Here is a 24,393-nt window from a genome sequence, read left to right on the forward strand (position 1 = left end):
ATATAAAGACCACGTTTCTTTTTTCATCAATAGTTCACTTTTCATATTCAGTATAATTTTATCTATATTTTACGGATTTATTCTATATTTTTAATTTAATTTCATTTCGCATATCATAAAGCTCGCGAGCTTCAATATTTTATTAATATAATATAATTTTATATTAAACATTTATGCATTTCAAGTTTTCGAACCTTATTATCCGAAATATATTTCGAACAGCTCGCGAATAGATTCAAAAATTTCGTGTCGAACTCGACAACAAAATTTAAAAATTTTTGAGCTTCGAATCGAATTCTCTTCCAAGCCCAAAACAAAAAACCCTACCGGTTGTTCACTGGATCAATGTTAAACCTAGTAACAGATAACATATGTTTAGATCAACGATCCGGTTCATACACAAGGCCCAGGACCAATTTCATTAAAGCCCAAACCCAAACCCAAACCCAAACAAGCCCAACCCTGAAACTAGCCCGTCTACTAGCTTGCTTCATGCAATAATACACAATGACGCATTATATGATCAAATATTGAAGCTCCCAATAATTTTTATATGATTTTTCTCAAAGAAAAATAAAATAAAATAAAGAATTTAGATATGATGAAAGTTCAATGTATTTTGAATATGAGAGAATTATATTTTATATAAAATCCAATATGTTTTTTTTACTTATTTATCAAAATATACTTAAATTAATAGATTATATTTAAATTTTCGGATAACTCAATGTATTATTTTCAAACGTAGTTTTTACTGTAAAAAATATTTTAATTGAAATAAATAATTTTTTTAATACAATTATATACAAAAAAGGACAATTACAAGCATCGAAAATGTGAATCAAACACATTAAATTAAAATAATAATAATAAATAAATACTTCAATATATATAAATTAAAATAATAATAAATAAATACTCTATAATTACCAAAACATCCTTTCTAGGGTTAAATAGGTGGTGGCGCTGCCTCAAGCATGAGTCTTCAAAAAACCCAACGAGCGTCTCCTCAAAAACCCTCATCAACTACCCGCCGCGTCTTCAGCTCGGCGGCGAGTTTCAGGTAAATTTAGAACGCTGCAGTATAGTGTCTCCGGAAATGGATACTTTAATAGTAAAATCATGCAATTATTTTTATTAAAAAATCTATTTGTCGGAAGGCCGTTAATTTCGTTGTCACGAAGTGTTAACTTATGTTGTTTTGGCCAGGTTTTTTGTTTATTTTGGAGACACATTTATTTGACGGTGGTCGAGTAAAATGTTGCTTTTGTTTGAAACCCCGGCGGGTTTTGCTCTTTTCAAAGTTTTGGATGAAGGCAAACTCTCCAAAGTTGAGGTTTATTTTCTTCTATCTTTGTTTACTTGCTCCTGTTTTACACTCTTTTGATGTTTATGTTTGTTCACTTGATATTCCCTTCCTTTTTTTGGGTATTTCAGGATTTAGGGAAGGATTTCTCCACTTCCGAGTCTGCTAGAAAGGTCGTGATTCTAAGCTTGTGGTTTTTTTTCTTTTTGCTGCATTTGCGTTAGATTTCGTTTTATTTACCTCAGATTGATGTTGGATACTTGTTGGGTTCCGGTGTTCCACAATATGGAGGAACGTTAACTTGGTTTAGTTTTGGATTGTTCTGTGAAATGGTAACAGAAATGGAGCTCATCATTTTTTTGGCATGAAGTAGGTGTAGCTACTTAAATCTTTATGTTAGCATAAAGATAATACACCTCTAATCATCCACTACACCTGAAAAGTGGGTTATGAGTTAGAACTCCCTTTATGCTAGTAGTTTGTGATGCTCATTGGAAGGGATGCAATAGTCGACCAGAAATGCTCCATGGCGATTCTTTTGTGTGTTTTGTGATTCTCATGTTAATTTTCTGTATTCTACATTGCGCTTCATATTGCTCTTCGATTTCTAAATCCTATATATCTAACAGTTTCTTTGATTTTCAAAATCAGGTTGTCAAGCTTAAAGCCTTTTCTAAATTTGAGAACACATCAGAGGCTCTATCAGCAGCTACTTTGTTGATAGACAGTAAGCCCAGCAAAGGTCTTCGCAATTTTTTGCGTAGCCATTGTGAAGGTGACATTTTAGCTGTAGCTGATTCCAAACTTGGGAATACCATTAAAGAGAAATTGGTGAGCCATCACTATACCGTACTAGATATACTGTTTTGCATGTTACCAATAACTTATATCAAAATGGTGTGATTTTTGGCTATTCATGGTTCAATTTTATGCCTCAGCGTATTGAATGTGTCCACAACAATGCTGTCATGGAACTGATGAGGGGAGTAAGAAGTCAGTTGACTGAACTCATATCTGGTCTTGCTGTGCAAGATTTAGCTCCAATGAGTCTGGGCTTATCTCACAGCCTGTCCAGATACAAATTGAAATTCAGTCCAGATAAGGTGAACTGTTAACCAGTCAATTTCTGTTGTTGATAATTGCGTTGGAATTGTTTACAATTCTCACAACTCATACGATATTATACGTTCTATGAGGTTGCTTTTTAGCATTATGTATGCGATATCGAAATTCGAAGCTGTATATTGTTTTTGCTGCCACACAGCTGCTAATTTTATGGTTTCTCTTATGCTGATGACAACAAAGCTCGATTTATGAAAGTTGAACTAGGCTTGTGATTGGCAAACATAACCTAATCTCATAATGTTTAATATCAGAAAATTTCTGCTTCAAAGATTCGATGCCTTTGTTTGAAGAACTGGAGTAGTGAGCTATGATCATAGTTATTAGAGGCACACCAAGTTGCAAAGGGATATTGGAGCGTGGCACACTATTAATTTTTAAAAAAAACATATTTATATACTATTATCATTATATGACAAAAATGTTATTATTGAAATAATTAAGCTGTTAAGAAGTCTAATTCATCAATAAAAGTGATTATTTGTTTGTTTGATGATTTGGAAACCGTTCGTTGTTGTGTTTCTTCTTCTTCTTCTTCTTCATGATGCTTGCTGATCTTGGGGCTTTGATCGTTATTTTAGTTTTTCAAAACAGAATAGAAGCTAACATGGAATCGTTGCTGCCCTGCTTCTTATTTTTTAGGGTTTATGCTTTGACTTTTTTTTTTCCTAAACCAGCTTTGGGCTCTAGGCTTTCCATCCCATTTTTGTTAATATTTTTAGGGTTTATGCTTTGGGCTCTTTTTTTTAAAACCAGCTTTGGGTTCTAAGCTTTGCATCCCTTTTTTTGTTAAAAAATAGAGAAACTGGGCCAGTGAAATACTGAAGTGTGCTTTTTGCCGCCTCAGGAAAGCCTTGTGCCTTGCGAGAGGCGCACGTGTGGGCTCGACCTTGCAAGGGCTCGTCTCTTGCATGGTATGGTGAGCGGCGTGCAAGGGCTCGTCTCTTGCAAGGTCGGCATTTTTTACAACTTTGGCTATTAGGCGCAGCCAGGACGCTTTTTACAACTTTGGCTATGGAAACAGTTATGTGTAGATAACTGCTTGTTTTGAATATTTTATCTTCTGATGATTCAATGACAGTATTGATTTAACCAGTATGGTTGTATTATTTTTCCAAGGATGCATACCTTGCGAAAATTCAAATGTTTATGACATTAAGCAGTTAAATTGCTCTAAATACTGGAGGAAGGAACTTCAGCAACTACTGTTCCGAGCTTTATGATAGCATAAATTTGATAATTAATTATCTTAAGTAAAGTATATTTTTCCCTCTATCGGAACCAAAATTTGAAATCAGTCCCACTTCCTGGGGAGTGGAAATGGTTTTATATCATTTTAATGATTGTGAAGAGTGAAAAACCATGGGCATCAATCGATCATGTTATCATAACTCCCAAAGTTCATGCTTCTGATAGTTTTTGGCTGTTGCATATTAGGTTGATACAATGATAATACAAGCCATTAGCTTGCTGGATGATCTGGACAAAGAGCTAAATACATATGCCATGAGGGTTAGGGAATGGTATGGTTGGCATTTTCCAGAACTTGCGAAGATTGTTCAGGACAATATCCTTTATGCAAAGGCAGTGAAGTTGATGGGTAACCGGACGAATGCCTCCAAGCTTGATTTCTCTGAGGTAGAGGTTCTAGATTCTGTTCCTCCCACGCACCATCCCAGCTAGTAAATAAATAATTATGTTAATGCAATAATGTTAAATATGTTATAACTATATAGATAATATGGAATTAATGAATAGGAATAACAAGTACGAAGACTCACAAAATGCTACGTCCCTTCATATTTTTGTGCAAATAAAAGTAAATTGAATGCAAGAAAGCGTAGTTCTCTTTTTTTTTTTTTGTATATAAAAATCCTTTGTGAAACTCTACCAAGGTGCATTTAATTTTAGTGAAATGCCTCAGAAGCTATACTTACTAGGATTCTGGTTTTTCGTTTGCTTACCTATTTGATGTACTTGACTTTCTTTCATTTTCTAAGCTTAGAACCTAATGAGAATTTTCTGCACCATAAATAGATATCAAGGCTATTGATTAGCCAATGGCTAAATGCTTGCTGCCTTTTAATTTTTAACAAGGGGTTATCTTAATTTGTCATGTGGCAGCATTGCACCCCAAGCAGAGAGAAAAAATATTTTGGTGAATTCTTTTTATGTGGTATTGTTTGAACTTTGATGCATCAAAATTTATTCCTCGACTGAATTGCATTGCATTTCCTGGAAGTATATTCCTATTTAATTTGTTGCTGCTTATACACGCGTAACACTCTACATTGATCACAGATCCTTGCAGAAGAGGTTGAGGCAGAACTGAAAGAGGCTGCCATGATATCTATGGGAACTGAAGTGAGTGATCTTGATCTAGAGAACATCAAGGATTTGTGCAACCAAGTTCTTTCACTTTCCGAGTACAGAGCTCAATTGTACGACTACTTGAAGAGCAGAATGAACACAGTCGCCCCGAATCTTACTGCCCTAGTTGGAGAACTCGTCGGTGCTCGCTTGATTGCTCATGGAGGAAGCTTAATAAATCTCGCCAAGCAGCCTGGAAGTACAGTTCAAATACTTGGAGCAGAAAAGGCCCTATTTAGAGCTTTAAAAACAAAGCATGCAACTCCTAAATATGGGCTCATTTACCATGCATCTTTAATTGGTCAAGCAGCACCAAAGCATAAAGGTAAAATTTCACGATCTCTCGCTGCAAAAGCTGCTTTGGCTATTCGATGTGATGCTCTTGGAGAGGGGCAAGATAATTCCATGGGACTGGAGAACAGAGCGAAGGTACCTCATTTCGGTTGATACGTGCTTTATGTCTGGTTTTATACTAATTGTGTTCATGATTTGTCGACCTCTCAATCTTACAGCTTGAAGCTCGGTTGAGGAACTTAGAAGGCAAAGAACTCAGTCGTTCTGTTGGATCAGTGAAAGGAAAACCGAAGATTGAATTTTATGACAAGGACAGGAAGAAGGGTTCTGGTGGACTAATTACACCAGCTAAGGTCGACAACAAATTCCAATCTCTTACTATGTTTCCTTGTTATTTTGTGCTTTCATGTCTAAATTCTATTTTTTTTTTTCTGCAGACTTACAATACTGCAGCAGATTCAATTCTTGGTCTACTCGAGCCATTATCCAAGAAAGATGTGGAAGCGGTAGCATCTCCCACAGAGCAAGCTGGCAACGACCTTCATGTTACCGATGGAGAGCAAAAGAAGAAGAAAAGGAAGAAAAAGAAGGCAGATGCTGAAGAAACCGTGGCTCCAAATGGAGTTGAAGATGTTGAACCTGAAGATGGAGTTGGGAAGAAGGAAAAGAAGAAAAAGAGGGAACATTTATCTGATGATTCTGAGTTACAGAACCAAAATGAACAGAACAGTGCAGGAGACAAGAAGAAAAAGAAGAGAAAGCATAAGGATCTTGAAGAAGTCGAAACCCCGAGCAAGAAGGTGAGGAAGAAGAAGAAGAGAAGTGATGATTGAGCTGTAACATTTTAGAGGCATGCAAGAAAAAACCAGATCTTACAGTTTTGTGTTTCTTGTGTTTGATTTGGTATTGTAAGATTATACCTTTTTTGGCTCTGGGATATTTTGCCTGATTATAAATGCAATTGAACAAGACATTTATAGCTTCTAGAAGTGTGAATTTTGAGAAATCTGAATTATTGGTACGGTCAGAAAAATGTGCGCGCTTTTGCTCGATAATTCCCGTGAAAATGGGGCCTTCGTTCGTATCCATGCATTGCGATTCATTTGTTTGATCAATATTTATATGAGATAACTCTAGATTTTTAAAATTTATATCCATATTTCGAATTAAAATTTAATGAGACCGTGAATTCTCTTGGTTCTTTGTTTTCCTCTCTTTTCTCTTGAACAATAATAGCTGCTATCATTTTCATTCAATTTTCAATCGGTAACGCAAGCTTTAGTTTTCCTAGTTCTAGTTTGCAACTTGGATATTTATTGTTTTGCTGGCATAAGACACCTTCTTCCATTTAGTATTTCTTACTATGAAATTAACAATACTATGTTGTTTATCTAGTAAGTTGAATTCAAGTTACTCTCAAAGTATTATTAGTATTTGATCTAATTATTCATGTTTCGTCAAGTTAACATTATTAGGTTGAATTCAAATCATTTTAAAAGTATTATCTTATTATTTGATCTAATTATCCATGTTTTGTCACGTTAACATTACCTACCTCTTTAAAACCCATCTAGAGCATCGAATACGTTTAATAAAGTTACTTCCTCCACAATCACAACCTTGTCCCTCGATTTTGATCCAGACCCTATTGAAACTTTTCTTCTTTACAGTAAAAAAAAAATCATACAGTTCGTTTTAAAGATTTTTTTGCCATGTTTTCAAATAGTTAAGGTTGATAGATTTGTTTCGTGACATATGGTTTTGAATGATTCTCACGTACCAAATTGTCGCAAATCTGAGCAGTCAAATGATATATATCTTGGGAGAAAATGTATATCGTAACGAGATTTGGAGTCTTGTGTCTGTACGTACCATTTCATCACCAAGGGATACTGAAAGTACGCGAGACTAGGAAAAACGTTGAATCTTTTTGCACATCATTTCATGCAATGTCCGCCTCAAGGCCAATTGCCGCCCCATCCGTATACTATTTTATAGGCTCGTTACATTTCGCCCCTCGTCCGAATTCCGGATCCGCCCCTTACCATTCATTCTACAATCCATCCAGAGCAACAAAAGATTGAGTATATGACAAACGTGAAATTTTTCCTATTGATGGATAGCTGGAGAGTTTCCAAGGTGCTTTTTTCACTTCGAACTTCCAAGATTGTGGTGCTTAAGTATTTGTTCGTTGCCTCTAAAAAAGAAGAGGACAATAACAGGTTATTCTATTATTTTCAGCAAATAAATGGTAAACAAATTATTTCGAGCACAACGTGTGCCAGATGGAACATTTACAATAGCAAAATTAGATAAAGGAAAGTCGTTGTTTACCATCATGCTCACCTTCATGAGCCTATCACACATTTCTGCACTTTTTTCATACCAAATAAATGGTAAACAAATATCACCATAGTGTTGTTCTCTGTGACTGTATATGTATATACAACTATAATGTACATCAGAGTATTACAGATGGCTCGGCCAACATCGGTGAGTACAGTACACCTCATACAACCACATATTTTATTTGCCAGACTCGAACCCTTCGAACGTCTCATTAGATTAGATAACAAACATGCCCCACATATGTTTTTTTACTAAAAAATGTACAAATAGAAATGGGGCTGGAACAAACGAGATCTTGTGCAATTTCAGAGAACCTTGACACCGCAAAGAAAATGCTACAGAGATGTCCAGTATATAGCAAGAGAACTTGGAACTTCCTTTATTCATGCACACACATCCTCTTTGGTAAAAAAGGCTGCCTATTGCTGAGAAATTTTACCTTTCTTCAATAGCGAGTCTTTCAATTCTCTGTACCCACGAAGCTCGTCTAATGCATCAGACGTGGTCTTTGATGAAGCAAGTCCAGAAGATGCAAGATTTGTAGAACCAGACTGCAGTATATTGGACTTTTCAGAATTTTCATTTGAATCTTGATTGCAGTTCGTTGGTGTCTTAAGCTTGGAATCTGCTGAAAAAGAGATGTCTTGGCAAAGAGGCGGTGCTTTCTTCAGCATTTGAACTAGAGCACCGACTGCAGCATCTTGTGATTTTCTAACCAGGAGAATCCCACCAGGCTCATGGGGCACCATTGGATGGCGCGGCTGATCAAACGAACCAGGCCTGAAACCATCACAATACAGTTTATTTTCAAATAGTTGGGTGATTTAAACTAAATTTGATTACAGCTCTTACTCCTATATATGACATGAAATAAATCACAACTACAGAGGCGCTCCATGCTTGTAGCATGACACTCAGATAAGCTGTATCATAAGACCAGAAAAATTATAAAAAAGAACAACGCTAGAACTTTCTGGTTTCAACGGAGCTTTAAAACAAAGCAAACATTGTACATTGATTGTGTTCACTACACGTATATCCAAATACAGAACAACAAAGCCATCAAGTGACGCAATCTCCATTCAATTAAGAGAAATTGGGAAGTCACCCCAACCACAAAGTGCTGACGACAAAGGCAATAAAAATTTAAAAGGTGCCTGGCAGATGTTAGCACGTAGATAATGAGAAAGATGCACCAGTCAGATGCCGAACAAAACGGGAAGATAGGTTGTCCAAATAAAACATGATAAAGAGCCAAATGTTGCACGTAAATATCATCAACCGAGTGAATGACTAAACTTTAAACCTCGAAGAGTGGGAGACAAGCAAATACAAGTAGATACATCTTTCTTAAGAATAGATTAGGTAGGAGTCACGGCAATGATTTAAATATGCTATATGTGGGTATCTCGCGATTATCATTCCATATTTTCTAGTCAACAACAAATGCATGCCATAAAATCTCATGGGGTCCTTTTTCCCTTTCCAGGTAATAACTCATATGTTGCAGACTCACATAGATGTATGGTGCTGACTGCAACAATGACTTGAGATGATTAAAATAAATAAAAAATGGACTTCATCATGGAACATTAATAGCGGCGTTGGAAGCACTCTCCAACAATTCTCATTAGAAGGAGCTACTAAAGACCGGTGCGGCACTGTTTGTAAAAGGAACTCAAAAGGGTTTCTGCCTCCTACATAAAATTCTCTGAAAATTGAGATTAGTTTAAAATTATTTCCATACATCTTCACAGAAGTATTTCTTCTCTGGGAACATTAGATTCATTTTTCAGTCAGGTGAAAACATTACATTTAATTTCAAAAATATTTTATTTCAACTGAAGCTGCTTTGAAGTTTGAAGCTCAAATCACTAATTATCTCTGCACTCAATTTTGATTCCACTATCATAAACAAAACATGAGAATAGAACAGGTGCGCCTAAAATCATCAAAAGATAGACAAACATATTTTTTTGCACCTAGAAGTAATAGAATCAAGTCACAAATGTTTCATGATTACCTGGAAAGTGGATCTATAGTGTCGTCGTCGTCTACAAAAAATGGTCCAGAAATCTCAGAATCATCATAATCATCCTGAAAAGATAACCTACTGGAACATCTAGACAAAGATTTTGGAGGAGAGCTATTTGACGATGGTTTCACTGCAGACATTTTTCCGGGCCCATCCTTGCTGAAAGAAGACAACTGCATAAGAAAACGGCTCTACTGGTTAAACCGTTTGGTGATATTTTAAAAGGACAAATAAACTAAAGTATACCTTGTCTACTGTTGAATTAGCCATATGAAGACCTCTATGTGCAACTTGCTTAACAACAGTGACTCGAGTAGCTTTCATAGGAGGAGAAGGAAGCATCAATTGATTGCTGGGCACTGAAGGGAAGCTAGAAAGCCTTGATGCAGGTATACTAACTGGGGCACTTTCAGACCGTAAAAGAGCTTTTGATGAATGGCTGCCAGGAATGTAGGTTGGTGGTGATGGAGATGGAGATGGTGAAAATACGAGGGAAGGCCAATATTCGTCATAACTTGGATTTTTCACATGAATGGCAGTTGTTTCACTGGGCAAATTACGAGGTAAGCTTGCAGGAGGAAGACGGCAGGTATGCTTTCTTGACGTTGAAGCATGAGATTCAGAAAATGTGGGTGAAGGTGTAGGGTTTACTGAAGGTGGTGATGCTCTATATATGTCATAACTCCAGCTATGCCGCCTACAAAATGGGGATTGAGATGGGGAGCTTTGTGATTTAAGATATGAGGGAAACCTTTTAAGTGGTTCTGCCATTGGGCTTCCAACATATTCAGGAATGAATTGTGGGGACATAGGAGTTGATGGCTCGGAACTTACATCCAATACTGATGATCGATATGCAACTGAGAGGAAAAGCCTACCACAAGAAGTATCAACTGGAGAGAACACAAAATGTTGCATATCTTCCTCCTCCTTAGGGGTAAATGGCTCCACAAAAGATGAAACCCGGTGGCCTAGATTATACAATCGAATTTGTGCTGATGAAATAAGATCGCGAAACAACTTGTAAGCTGGCAAGAGCCTAACAGTTGCATACAGAGACCGTAACAACAATATTGACTTCTTGTATAGAGCATGAGAGCTCGTACAAGTTGTTCTCTTACTACCCGACGAGCCACCCCCGTTAGCATCAGTCTTCTTACTCTCATACTGCAAAACCCACCTCTCAACCATCTTTTCATTTTTTGTCTCACACCCAAGTTCATCATTATCAGAACCATAATAATACCTCTCTTTTCCCCATATATTCTGCACAAGCATTCTTTTAGGGGAACAATTCAAGAGGTCACAGTCTCTTGGTCTCTGCACTAAAAAGACATCAACTATCATGGGTTCAAGATTACTCTGCCGCCAAAAATCTATATTTTCTAATGCAGCGGGACAATCCCGAAGGGCTAAATTAAACCATTTATCCCTCGGTCTAAAACTCGATGTTGAAGAGGATGATGACGAAGGTGACGGGGAGGATAAAACTTGTTCACCACTGTAATTCCGTGAAGAAACATATGGGCAACGCGATTCCAGTATTATGTGTAGGCTTTTAGCAAAGAATTCAGTGATTATTTGTTCCATTCTCGCGGGTTCTGAATTGGTACAGTTTCCATGATATGTAGCCATAGATTCTATCAAAATAAACAAACACAAAAGAACTTTGGCAATCAAAATACTCAATAAGAATCAAAATTCTAAAGAACCCAAATCTTCTAAAACTTCAAAATCAGATCATGAGTAGAAAGCAAGCTTGAAATTGCTAAAGGGTGGTCGGAAAACAAGACGAAGATAAAACTCACAGACTGTTGACTGTTCTATCAAAGAAATCCGAACTCCCAATGGGTATTCTCGTCTCTGCACGCCTATATCTAGCTCTGCCGCGTTTGTGGTTTCTACGCGTCCAGTAATCAATCAAGGACAGGCACACATACTCACAGTTCTGCAATAAATACTCCCCAATGACTTCAAAATTTGGCGGCTTTCATAGTTTCCGGAGACGAACGATGAAGAGAGATGCGCGGCGCAGCTTCCTGGGTTTCTATAGAGAGATGAGAACATTGTTATACTTTTATCTGGAGGAGATGATCAGCTCAGAGATGATTGAGGATCACTGCTACCGCTTCATGCAGTTGTACTTTGTGTAGTTGTACATTTCGGAAATTTTTTACACCCTCAATAATGGCAAAATACTACCGGTTAAACTGTATCGACATGAATTTCCGAATAATCTTATTTCCCTACCCCATTTTATAGGGTTATGAGAAGCTTTTATTAAAATAATATAATTATATATTAAATAAATATATTTCGACTCTTTATTTTCGAATAGTTCGCTAATATATTTAAATATTTTGAGTTACATATATTAAACTTTTCGAACTTCAAATCGAACTCGAGCTCGAATATAACTGATTTGAGCCTTAAATTTTTTTTGGTATCCGACTCGATTCGATTCGTTTGCACCCATTATTTACTCAACCCATTTGATATCACATAATTATATGTGTGTATATATGTGTGTGTATATCATTATTTCATAAAATTCGATAATTTTTTCCAATTATTATTGTTGTTTCCCCGATTTGCGCAATAAACTTCTATCAACTTGTTTGCATCCAATTTACAAAAATAGTTAACTTAAGTTGTTATATAAGTACGATATAGCTTATATTTGAGTCTAGATGTGTAGATTTTAAAAAACTAACCCAAAAGTATGCTAAAAGTAAAAACTTTCCCAATTTATCTTATATTTTATCTTTATATACATGATTTAAATAACATTTATATTGTTATTACATATGCTCTTTAATGTCCCGAAATTTTTTGAATTTTTTTTTTGATATTTTTTACATCGATAATTTATAATTATTATATCATTTCTCTATCACGATTTTATCTTTACATTTATAGAATATATTATAAATATGTTTAATTTAATCGTTCTAAATAATTTAAAAGTTTTAAAAAGTAATTAATTAAAGTGTATTTGATTTTTTTTTTTTGTAATTTCAAAAGTATTTTGTAATATAAAGTTTGATAAATATCTAAACATCTTTTTTTGGGCAGTAGAATTTGATGTTTAAATTCCAGTGTGTTATCAGAGTCGATAAAGTGCGATAGATGGATGAGTATCGAACGAAATCGAGTGTTACAGAAGAATGCACTGATTTTAAATTATATTGGACTTATCGTATTTATTTTAATTATCTATCTATAAAATTAAGGTAGAGTGAGTTTGTTTTTGCATGTCATTCGGATTCGAAAACTACAATACTATAGCACATATTTTAGCATCTATCTAGATAATATAAAACACAAAAGCTAACACTATTTTAGAATACGTGAACTAAAAAATGTTTGGAATATGAAATTTTGGTTGCTTCATGTGCAGACTTGAACCATAGCTGTCTGCCTCAAAAGTGTTAATATCCTAATTGACATGCATTCGCCTCAAATGGAGTTATGGGATATATTTCAGGCATTCTTGGGTTGTCCGATTGTTAAAATGGCAAAATCCACAAGTACTTGCAAAAAAATTAGGAAACATGTTCAAAATATTTAACTTGGTTTCTGATCCTCAGCACGAAAAGCAGATGAATAGGCTACAAATTCAAGGAATTTAAATCAGTATCACTATCACGCAATTGTGCACTGGAGCTAACAACAGAATTCGTGATTGTACTAAATCTTCTTTCACTACTCTTCTTCGGATGCTTCGTTCAACCACTGCATAGAATGTAACCCCATATTTGTACAAATTTACCATGAAAAATGGCATAACGAACAACATTCCCACTTCTCGAAATGGAGAAAAAATGAAAAAAGAGAAGCTAATTGCTGCTTACCTTGATGAATTTTTCAGCCTGCTTCAGGAAAACTTTATCCGACTCGTCCGCCTCTTCCTTTTCAGCTGCCCAATTAAGTATAGCCTCCTCTTGCAATATATCTTTGTCGTATAAAATTGGCAAAATCTATCAAGTTTTGTTTAAATAGTCAGCCAGAGCACATGGGCTTATCGAGAAAATCAGGAAGATCATGCATACATGACACATACAAGCACCTCATATGAATTTCAAGGGGGGAAAAATACCTAAAGAAAGATGTCTATCTCCTTCATGTATTTTGTCCAATTGCACACAGGGATTTCGAGAAGGGAAAAAAATAAAGAAATCTCATCTCCTTTATGTATTGTCCAATTGCATAAAAACTCTACTTAGGAAAGTTCCGATTACAAGTCTCATTTGAAAGTAATTCTCAGATGGACCTTCCTAAAATTTATAACTTCCTAAAATTTATAAAATGTCTGCCTTCTTTAACATCTACTTACCCTGACATCTATTTTTCCTCGAGGGAGATGAGCACAATTATGATTATCAGGGAGCTGTGTAATTTAGACATTACACAACAGTTTTTCCTTGTTCACAAGCAAGATAAATCTTCTTCTTCTTCTTTTGAACGTTTTTAGACAATACACAGCAATTAAACCAAGCTCACCAGCAAGATAAATCTTTTTTTCCCGCTTCTGCCAACGCCAAGGTTACCATGCAATTAGACATTGTTCATTACCATTTTTCTTTTTTTTTTTTCTACACATTAATACTGGAGCAGAGGTTCACTAGAAATTATACATGAGAATCATGGTGCCACGACAAGAAAATGAAGAAGAAAATAGCATCTCCAACATCAGCAATACACTGTAATTTGACAAGGACTGATGATACAACTTCTTACAAAAGGCACACGCTTTGATAGAAATAGGTTACCTGCTCAAAAAGTGGAGCGAACTCCTTTGTGGACTCTAAACACATTTCTTCAAATTTCAGAATCACCTCAATCTGTAGACATTTGAGACAAAACAAGTGCAACACCAAGTCAGGAATAATTTGATACAAACCTAAACAAACTAAGTTTTATGGAGTTGTTAGGCATAATTAAAGCAAGAACAGTCAAATTTCTTAACGGACTATTGAACCAGTGCTTCCGGAAATGTAGTGAAGATTGATTCAAATGGTGAACCGTCTTGTTCTCAAAACAAAATTATACCACCACCGGTGAGGCAAAAATTGGATTTGATTGAAAAAGCAACACACACAATTGATCCGTAAGCAAAACTTCAAGATGTCCATAAACCAACCTCTTCATCTAAGCTAGCTAGGTAATACTTCAAAAGCCCTCTCCATTTTGTAATCACATTAGCAACATTTTTAACAAGTTCGCCTGCAACAAAGAATTAGATCCCATAATAATAATAATAATAATAATAATAAAAAGACGAGTGTATATAACATTAAACATAATACAATATTATACATGTAATATTGAGCAGGGAAATTGCACATGCCGTCCTAGATCATCATCTTCTGAAGACTTATATCAAGTGATTTGTAGTGAATGCTTTCATCGAAGCAATTATTCTCAAAGACTTGCATAAAACTAGTCGATCAGTCCATTGCACGTCTAGATTTTCCTTTGAGCAGCGTCATTATGTAGAAAATCAATAAGAAAGATATGGTATGAGAGGAGGGATGTTATATTCACAAGTAGTATTACAATGATGGCTCTCGCTGTCACAAGCTCCAGTTCACAGTCTAGTGGATACTTGACAGTAAATGATGATAGGGGGAGAGTTTCCACATTTTCAACAGAGTACTTACAACCTCAGATAGGCATTATTCAAAAACTGATGTTTGTAAGACTAAGCTTCTACTTTTGGTATGCGATGAAAGCTTTTGTTTATAAGAAATTGACCTCGAAGCATATGCCATTGAGTTCTTTAACATTGTTTAGTGAGCAAAAAAAAGATAATTTGTTTCACAGCAATTTCAATGCATTCATCGTGTAGTTCAATAAAAGTTCACACTTGTATTATTGCAGTGAAACAAAATGAGAAGCAAAGTAAACAAAAACTAGATGGTCAATATATTTTGAAAGGCGGAAGAAAAAATGAATTTAATGAGAAGAAACTCACCAAGTGAATTGTTAGGTGTATCCAATGCTAGTTTCATCATCCCACAGAATAATGCCCCAGCACAATCACTTGAAGTAAGATTGTATGACAACCTGAATCATAAAAGAGACGATGGAGAACATAAGACCCTATACCAGCACACATCAAAGGTCACAAAACCTGTAAGGAAAATAAGGTAGTTTTGTCGAGCTTCTAAAACAAGAATATTGTCAGAAGTGATGAGGATACCATCTGAATGCAAAAGGTATTATTTGGACTGACCAAAGAAAACCAAAAGAGGCTAAGGTGGTCCATGAGAAAGAATTTGTTGTCATAAAAATGGAACAAAAGGACCAAAATACACGAAGAGAAAATCCTAATCAACTGAGGAAAACAAATAAAGAAATTGAAATCCACGCCCTGATCAGTGGAATATGTAGGTCTAGAATTGTAATGAATCCTATGAACTATCAATCTTTTTCCTGTCCGGTTTTCCTGTTGTCATGGCCAGGAACCTTTTTCTTTACAAACATGTATATTTCGTGATCGTGAGCCTAAAATAGTAAAACTTGTAGTTGAAGCAACTACAAGAAAGGCTCGCGCATATAATATGTTTAGAAAGCAAAAGCGGAAGAGTAATTTTCGAATCATACCGCAGAGAGTTCACTTCTAAAATTACATGATCTTCTTTGACGTTTTCATGTACAGCCCTTAAAAAAGTTGCTTCAACCTGCAAGAAATATTGTCAAAAATGGCAAAAGATTCGAACAAATCCATGCCTTAAAAACAACACCAGCGTGTACCTCTTTCTCAAAATGGGCAGAATCATCTCTGACATCTCCATCAAAGTCACTGTCAATTGAATCACGCTCCAGCTCTCCTGAAGGTGGAAGAACATCGCCATCTTGATTGGATACCTCCAGTTCATCAGTAGCACTTTTGATCATTTCAACTAGTCTATCTGCAGGTATTGGGGCAACTGAATGCCTCCATTCTTCTTCATGCCCTGCCTCACTAATCGACCAAATGAAGCCAGCCCCACCATTACCAACCTGACAAATCAATTGTCATCAGAATTCTAATATAACCAGATTCGCTCTACCACATGTTACAAACATGGAAATTAAATTATTGGTGGAAATAAAATTACAGAGAACCTTGTTGCGGAAAATTACGATACGATAACTCGTTAAATTTAACTATTCATCTGAAGAAGTAATTCACACGAAAGGTTTACAAATGGATAAAAGTTGTCCCAAATACTCAAACGGAGTAGAGTACCACCAGTTTCCCAAAGATAAACCAAAAATGTCAAGAAATAAAATAATGCAGTCTTCACAAGACCACCAAGCATACCAGGCTTTTGTTGAGAAAAATAAAATTTAGTTCCCAATTTTGAAACATTGTAGACCACATCCCAGATGATATTAGTATGAAAGTTTTGTTGTTATTCTATATTTACAGATACACTTTCTAGAACAATGTGAGTGTTGACGATTCAGAAAAGCTGATACGTGGGCTTTTGAGACTTTTTAACCCACACTCTGCAGAACCATCTGACACTTTCTCTACGGGTTAAGATCTGAATTTCCAATAGTTAGCTCTCACAATAGATATGAAAAAGTACATCGAAACAGACTTATTATGAAAGAAGCACCAAAAAATGTCTCCCGCTTCATGTGATAATGGTAGCTAGATAAATCCAAGAAGTGGATGTAGAGGCCTACTGTTCAAAAGCACCCGATATTGCATATCGGGAGACTGAGAAGGCTACTTGTCTAAGACTTAATGAGATAGGACACTTCAATAACTTAAGTGGGATAGCCAGTTAACTGAATGGATAGATATCAAGTTGTCTTACTTGAACACAGTCTCGGTCTATATTTTATAGGGCAATGCAGTTTTTCACCCTCATTTAAATTTGAAGGCATAATGGTTGAAGCCACAAGTAAGTATCACGACATAATATTCACCAAGGAATAGGGAAAGAAAGAAAATAGTTTAAAAAATAACTTTCCATTTGTTAAAGACTAAAAGATGAGAAGAACTTAAGCCAGCAACTATCGATGCTTGTTCAAATTGTAAATGAAGAAGAAAATTGACTAAGAAAAAAATGACCTCGGATGCGGCGTTTGATTGTGGATCGGATGACTTCTCCCTCAATTCCTCATCCATTTGTTTAGGTGTACTTGATATTGCTGAATACCAAAGAACAAATGATAAGTGTCCATTTAAAAAAATAATCAAAGAATATATAGTTCTGGATCAATACGAATGCTGCGCGGCCTTGTCACTTAAATTACAGTTTGGAGGGCTTGCAAAATGGGCGGGTATGTGCATGAACACACACTTGTCTCTTGCCATAAGTTTCCATAATTATCTATCAAACATGATGTTATACTGAAGACAAGCAAGTACAATTTACAAGGACTTTGCAAGGAATTATTCATCCATAGGAATAGCTTCATATTATCATGTTACAAATAAAGAATATATGACTAAATGTATTTCACTAAGATCTATGCATCAGTTGTCAACAGCAATGCTTGGCTTGATTTAAAATTTTCATGGCCTTGCACAAATCAAATGCACATACATACTGCTGAAAGCTAAATCCAGTAGCATAAGAAGAGAAACATAAAAAAGAACAAGCTAGTCATAACTAATCAATATTTTTCCCATAAAGTACACAAAAGAGGGATATTTGATAATTTCATTGCACATACATTTCAGAAACCATAATTCAAAATTGATACATAGGAGAAAAAAAAGAAGCAAATTTAATGCAAAGTTTCCTCCTAATGATCAATGAGACTCAATATAATTATTTCATACCAATGGCAAAGCATATGATAGTTAAGAGGATAATAAATTACATGATATTTCAATGTTCACACTGGTATTATCAGCATATTCCAGCTCTTCATCACTATCTTGTTTGACAGGTTGTTGAAGCAAAGACACATTTGAATAAGCAGGAACAATAAATCGTTCTCCAATTATGACCTGCACAAGTTGAAAGTGTGACCTAAAAAATTCAATCCAAGAGAAAAAGCAATAGCTGTGATAACATCTTCATTAATATTCTGCTCATTATAATTTTACAACTGTAGGCACAAAAGAACTGTCAGCACAATTGAATCGATTAATTACAACAGGGAAATAAGATGATAAATTTGTTCATTCTGGATTCACACAAAATTTTGATAAACCAAGAAATTATTTCATACTGGGTTCGCAGCAAATTTGTGGAGCTTGAATATTTTAGGAATAAAACTCAAGTATCAGAGATAATCGTAAACAAAACTCCCAAGCAGGTGAAAAAAGAAAACCCATTCGGTACCACTGAATAAGGAAGATTTTGGAAATGAATATAAAGTCAAAAAAAAAAAGGTTGCTGCTCTTTAGCCACTTAGACAATGAATACCTTGAAAGACAAAACAACACCAGGTTCCAAAACTGCCCCAGATCTCATTATCACACCATCACACACTATTGCATGTTTTAGTTTACAGCCGTCTTCAATTGTAACTTTATCCCAAATATAACAACCATCAATTGAAACATTTGATCCAATGACACAACCTTCCCCAATCACAGAATTTGATAAGTAAGTGCAGCTTCCAATTGTGGTGCCATTTCCAATCACAGCAAATGGGCCAATATGTGCAGAATGTGATAACCCAACATCTGTGAAGTATATTCAACACAATGTCAAGATGGTACAAAGGCATTGATGCAACTGAGATGGTACTGGAAATAAAATAGAGATCATGTGTAATTAAGCCAACAACACCAAAGAGAAACAAAAATGCTCAATAATAAAATGGTAAAGGTATTTCACCAACATAAAAGAATCACATCTAGAATTAGAAAGTAAAGACTATAAGAAGAACATACAAAAGTTACACTTGTAGATGAACGACTTTTAAGTTAGAAACCAGTATGATTGTTCCCCTAGATAAAAAGCATCTTCTGTTAGATCCTCCAGGGATTGGCCGGATTCCAGAAAGAATATTTGCATTTTTTAGCTTCACAAAAGGATGGAGGAAATACATGTGTAAGAGCAAGTTTTCTTGGGGAAAAAAAGTAACTTAGAAAATGAGCATGCACATCCTTCATTGATTGCAGAAAACAAAAATCATCCAGATCAAAATCGTTTTCTACAAGAGCCTCTATCAATTAGCCAAATTCCAGAAACAACACTAGCTTATTTCGAGCTTCAGAAAAGGATATAGGATTGTAGCCGGAAAAAATCCTCGACGCATCTTTACTTTTCTCAACACTGTGATAGCATAAACTTGGGATATCAAATATTATCTAGTTTGCTGTTATAGAAAAAAAAGTAATAAAGGGTCCAAACTAGTTATAAGTATGCCGACACCCAAGACTGGAATTATGTACAAGTATCGAACTGCTGAAAATTTTGAAGTTCTATGAATCCTCCAACTCACAATTTTACAGCAGTTACTGACATATTTAACGTAAAGCCGACAAATTTGAATGCAAATAACATGTTGGGGAACACCACTAAAGGGTTGTACCATTGTAACAGCCTTTATTTTTCTAGAAAATAAATTATTATTGCAACCGTCCTCCACCATACTTTAGTACAAAAGCAGGTGCAAACCATATAGATCTGCACTTATAGTACAAACATATAACAAATTTGACAGAAATGAGTTTTTTTCACCTGATGCTCTATATATTCCTTGTCTTTCAAGCCTGGTCACACAACTGCCGGAAAACTGGACATCGGGCACAAAAGGATAGGTCCATCTCTGGATTATATCTTTACTAATGGTGCCATAGCTCCGATAATTATCAACCCTAGTCGCATAACTTGCATGAATTTCATGGGTAAAGATTTTGTACCCCATTATCTGAAAAAAATAGGATTAGATGTGCAGTACAAATGGCCAAAGGAGGAAAACATGCTACAAATCTGTAGAGTAGTTCAAGATCATCATTGAAACCCCAGGTCCAGCAACAGAGGGGCCTCTAAACATTTCTAAAATCTCAGACCAACTATTTTTCTTATGGACCCATTTACATACATGCTGAAGAATGAATAATGTTTCCAAATGATTATCATGTTCATTTAGGAAGAAGATAAATCATTGCATTTTAGTGTTATGGAATAGCTTGATCCTAAGTTTGACTTCGGTCCACCAAAATAACAAACTCCAAAGAACCTAAAAAGATTTGCTACTCAATCATACATACATCATCAACGAGTAACCCCTTCACAAAGTGACGACGTAAATGTTGATAATCAAAATTGTCTGTGAAAAGGCTCAGCACTTCTGGAGAGCATATGTCAATATAGCAATCCTGCAAAAATCATTTCAAAAAGTGGAATATCAAGAGAACCAATCTTAAAAGAGATTTCACAAGCAACAAGTGTCCACTAAGCCTACATTATGAAGTTCAATATGAGTGACCTAAATTCGTGAGTGAAAATGAGCTTAGCTCTAAAACTCTAAAAAAATGTTGGTTTAATGCACAGAACACGGCGTTGGTATCCACGACATGCTAATATCCACTAAAAACCACCTCACATAAAAAGGTTCAATCAGATGCCTAAAATGATGGAGACAAGTTGATATGATAAGAAAATGAAGAGGGATAAAGCAAATGCAAGTTACATTTATTATTGCTCACATATTTTTCCCTTTGGTTAATATCTATATCATATAAAAAAGGGAGGTGATCGTCATGTAATAAGGAAAGTAAGGTGAATACTCTGAATACTAAGTGCCAGGTACTCACGTGGCTCTGTGTACATGATCAGGATTAAGTCCAAATGCTTGCGTAATTTCATTATCTATTAGAGACACAAGTGTTTAAGATAATTCAACAAAATCATTTTATTAGAGGGTTAGAGGGGTTTCAGTAAGTGGTCCAATGGTTGAAATGCAGAAAGCCATAAATCATAAGCTTAAAATAAACTAAAGGATCTGGAACCTGTTTGTCATTGTGGAGAGATATAGAGGAGTTATCAATCAGCAATCCCTTGTCTAGATTGACTGTTCCTTTCATATTATCAGACTTTTCCTCATAATGCAGGAGCTGCTTCGTATCAGGATCAATTGCCAGAAACAGCTCCTCGGTTCCAACACGAGATTGACGAGTTACTGCAGAAGGCTTCGACTGTTTAATCACCATTGTCATTACGGCATTACTATCCTTTCTTCTTCTTTCCTTGTGTTCTTTGAGTACCTGTGAAAGTGACATGTTGCTCACTGTATCTCCAGTAACAAGGACAAAATCTCCTTGTATCTGCCAAGAGAAACAAATATAATCAGTAATCTAATTATAAGCTCGTTGAAAGAAAAATAGTATGTTTCACAGATCGAATACTGCAACTCTTTAACAGAAACTCAAGTCTCAAACATAGATCAAAATGCTTATCTGTGCTAAAACTGTAAAGGCTAAAGTGAAGGAAGAATTTCTTATTTTGTTTGATTTTTCATAGGATTGACACAACCTTTTGTGGTGGATATTCTCTCACCCATATATTAAGGCAATCCATTGTTAGATATCAAATGATAAGCCTCTATGGCATGCATTGAACACAAAAGCGAGGTAAAGAATAAGGTTATTGCACTTCATATTGCAGCAAATTGTTAATGATCTACTTCAAAAGATGAATAGATAATTGGTGCAAGTTGTTTCTCACTATGAGAAAAATCAACCGAGGGGAGAAAGAACACCATATAATTGCTTCTATGTCACGCTTCCTCACTGAGATGGTTCAAATATGACCAGAAGTCGACAATGCCTACAACCCATGCTCAATATGCTCCTTGTTGCGACAAAAAGTGAAAATAATATGCATTTCAACTAGCATCCTTGCCTGCTTCAGCAGCATTTTTATCTTGACACGTGCCAACCTTATGCAAACTTACCTTCAATGTGACATTACACTTTCAAAAACTCTACAATCCACTAATTTCACATATTATTGGTGGTCTCACAAACTTATGAAGTCTCTAGAATAAATGACAAACATTTTCAGTCGATGTCTGCATCTCAGGTATGAGCCATGCGATCACCCTTCATATGCCGAACTAAGTTGAATGAATGTAGGTTTATTCAGATGCCAATTTATCTTTTCGCCTTTAACAACCAAAATAATTTTGCATGTCATTGCGAAGTAATCTTTAGTCTTACTTTTACAGGAACGAATCTAGGCACCATGGAAAGACTTACGAAAACAGTTTTTTGTGAGACTTTCTTTTAATGGAAAAACCAACTTTCAGAAAATAAACTGTAGTTGACTATTTCCTGTAACAGGAGTAGCTATAGAAAGAAAATACACAATAGCGTAAGAAATAATTCTGAAGCAGAAATCAAAATATCTTTATAAACCAAAAAATAAAAAATAGAAGCAATAAAAACAACATACCACATGCCTTTCATATATCAATCTTAAAGCATCTCCTGCACTGATGGCATTATGTGATTCTATCGTGGTGACTGAAAAGTTTGGTTTGCCAAACCAATTAGAGTTTTCCAAATACTCGATCACTTGCTTGGAATGTGCACAGCAGAACACAAAAACTTCTTCAACTCCAGCAGATTCAAGCCATGCTAACGTATAGTCAATCATGGGAGCATTGACGAGCGGCAGCAGTACCTTCAAATAACAAACGTATCAACTCACGCCAAAAGAAGTCGATTAACCTTCCAGCTGACAGCCACACCAGAACACTTGCATAATATACCAAAAATGAGTTGAGATATCACCATTCTATTAGCGCTATGACGAAAAAGAAGAGAGTAATATACAGCACAGTCATCTTATAGTTTTCCACATCATTTGCAGTGAATCACTGATTTGCATAAACTAATCAGTTCTCCAATTAATTATGCAGCGGAATACAGCCCACCGTAAGATTTCAAGCGTTAATCTCTTACTAAAACAAAATGATGGTAGCAACAGCAAAGCACATACTTTGGGGCGCTCGAGAGTGATGGGGCGAAAGAGCGTGGCAAAGCTATCGGCCAGTAAGATTGCCTGAAAGGGAACACGCGTCAGCTCCTCCGCGGCATCATCTTCTCCTCCCGCTCCTCCCTTGCTTCCCTTCTTAGCCGCCATTATCCTCCTCACGCCACCGCAGACGTTAGACTACTCCCGGCGAGACTCAGTTGCGAATTTTTCAGTTTAGTCTGTAATTTTAATTTTCTGGGGAAATTTCTTTTGATTCTAAATAAAATTACGTATAAAAACTAATAAAATATGTAATTAAAATTTAGGAATAAGAAAAAATATTTAATTTTTTGGTCAAAGCATGTAAAAAAAATTACATAATATTATTTATTTTCATTTTAAAAGTATTTTCTAAAAATTATTTTTTGGCAACTGTGGGGGCATAAACCCCGATTAAAGGAATGATAATTAAATGGATCATTTCTCTCCCAAACAAATATGGCTTCCCATTACGCCAACATTTTTCTGTCTGTCCTTTCATCCGAACTCGCCGCCCAAATCCACAGCTAATATTTGGGAGAAGAAATCTCATCTCTTGGTTTTCTCTTCACGCAGTTTGGACATGACTATGCAACACCATTGCCACTGAACTTCAACAAATATCGTTTTGTTTTATTATTGTTTTATAGAAACGTGGTTGTTGAATATGATTGGAATCATTGTTGCTTTTGTGCAACACCATTGTTTCATCAACTTAGTCAGCAAATTTTACTTTGTGTGATTGTTGTTTTGGAGAAATGTGGTGGTTGTTTTTGTGCAATCTCTTTCAAAAGGTTTTTAATTAATTCTAATATGTAGGCAGGTCATTTGTCAAATAAAGTGGACAGACTATATTTATTAGGTTGGCGGCAAAAACGTCTATAAAACGTGGGTTGGCATATTGACTAATAATTCAGACAGAAGACGGAAACACGTCTTCACACGAACAAGAGACTCTATAAATATAGATCTTCCTTTCATTCTGA

General features: G+C 35.6%; 3 protein-coding genes across 4 annotated transcripts; 1 reads left to right on the forward strand and 2 right to left on the reverse strand.

The window, feature by feature from the left end:
- The first annotated feature begins 948 nt into the window (after nucleotides 1–948).
- On the forward strand, nucleotides 949–6,074 carry LOC140959257 (probable nucleolar protein 5-1). The gene is made up of 9 exons (XM_073417135.1): nucleotides 949–1,063; nucleotides 1,210–1,336; nucleotides 1,438–1,479; nucleotides 1,958–2,137; nucleotides 2,245–2,409; nucleotides 3,866–4,066; nucleotides 4,730–5,227; nucleotides 5,311–5,445; nucleotides 5,530–6,074. Exons 2-9 carry the CDS (start codon nucleotides 1,259–1,261, stop codon nucleotides 5,923–5,925), a joined length of 1,695 nt encoding a protein of 564 aa, XP_073273236.1. The 5' UTR covers nucleotides 949–1,063; nucleotides 1,210–1,258; the 3' UTR covers nucleotides 5,926–6,074.
- A 1,377-nt stretch (nucleotides 6,075–7,451) lies between these two features.
- Nucleotides 7,452–11,585, reverse strand: LOC140959137 (autophagy-related protein 13b-like). Its single transcript, XM_073416920.1, has 4 exons — nucleotides 11,285–11,585; nucleotides 9,723–11,116; nucleotides 9,465–9,649; nucleotides 7,452–8,221 (listed from the first exon to the last, which is right to left on the reverse strand). Exons 2-4 carry the CDS (start codon nucleotides 11,109–11,111, stop codon nucleotides 7,861–7,863), a joined length of 1,935 nt encoding a protein of 644 aa, XP_073273021.1. The 5' UTR covers nucleotides 11,112–11,116; nucleotides 11,285–11,585; the 3' UTR covers nucleotides 7,452–7,860.
- Nucleotides 11,586–12,972: 1,387 nt separating this feature from the next.
- Nucleotides 12,973–23,629, reverse strand: LOC140959752 (uncharacterized). Of its 2 annotated transcripts, XM_073417749.1 has the most exons (15): nucleotides 23,393–23,629; nucleotides 22,844–23,074; nucleotides 21,400–21,714; nucleotides 20,659–20,766; nucleotides 20,126–20,315; nucleotides 18,860–19,122; nucleotides 18,309–18,438; nucleotides 17,551–17,630; nucleotides 16,236–16,484; nucleotides 16,086–16,162; nucleotides 15,454–15,545; nucleotides 14,620–14,702; nucleotides 14,249–14,320; nucleotides 13,331–13,456; nucleotides 12,973–13,211 (listed from the first exon to the last, which is right to left on the reverse strand). In XM_073417749.1, exons 1-15 carry the CDS (start codon nucleotides 23,534–23,536, stop codon nucleotides 13,182–13,184), a joined length of 2,190 nt encoding a protein of 729 aa, XP_073273850.1. In that variant the 5' UTR covers nucleotides 23,537–23,629; the 3' UTR covers nucleotides 12,973–13,181. The 2 variants fall into 2 exon arrangements, with proteins under 2 accessions (XP_073273850.1, XP_073273852.1); XM_073417751.1 differs by lacking the exons at nucleotides 12,973–13,211; nucleotides 13,331–13,456; nucleotides 14,249–14,320; nucleotides 14,620–14,702; nucleotides 15,454–15,545 and adding an exon at nucleotides 15,557–15,986.
- Between the last annotated feature and the right edge of the window lie 764 nt (nucleotides 23,630–24,393).

Source organism: Primulina huaijiensis, chromosome 15 (genome assembly GCF_012295235.1).
Source record: "Primulina huaijiensis isolate GDHJ02 chromosome 15, ASM1229523v2, whole genome shotgun sequence".
NCBI lineage: Eukaryota > Viridiplantae > Streptophyta > Magnoliopsida > Lamiales > Gesneriaceae > Primulina > Primulina huaijiensis.

Bases quoted from the DNA above. Each gene is read 5' to 3' on its own strand.
- LOC140959752 (XM_073417749.1), bottom strand. From the start codon at position 23,536: ATGGCGGCTAAGAAGGGAAGCAAGGGAGGAGCGGGAGGAGAAGATGAT. The intron at 16,163-16,235 runs GTACACGCTGGT...TATTTCTTGCAG, and splicing joins CTGCCCATTTTGAGAAAGAG to GTTGAAGCAACTTTTTTAAG. The intron at 13,457-14,248 runs GTAACCTATTTC...AAAACTTGATAG, and splicing joins TCGCTCCACTTTTTGAGCAG to ATTTTGCCAATTTTATACGA.
- LOC140959257 (XM_073417135.1), top strand. From the start codon at position 1,259: ATGTTGCTTTTGTTTGAAACCCCGGCGGGTTTTGCTCTTTTCAAAGTT. The intron at 1,337-1,437 runs GTTTATTTTCTT...TGGGTATTTCAG, and splicing joins GCAAACTCTCCAAAGTTGAG to GATTTAGGGAAGGATTTCTC. The intron at 1,480-1,957 runs GTCGTGATTCTA...TTTCAAAATCAG, and splicing joins CTTCCGAGTCTGCTAGAAAG to GTTGTCAAGCTTAAAGCCTT.
- LOC140959137 (XM_073416920.1), bottom strand. From the start codon at position 11,111: ATGGCTACATATCATGGAAACTGTACCAATTCAGAACCCGCGAGAATG. The intron at 9,650-9,722 runs GTATACTTTAGT...TTTCTTATGCAG, and splicing joins CTAATTCAACAGTAGACAAG to TTGTCTTCTTTCAGCAAGGA. The intron at 8,222-9,464 runs GTAATCATGAAA...TGATGGTTTCAG, and splicing joins ACTATAGATCCACTTTCCAG to GCCTGGTTCGTTTGATCAGC.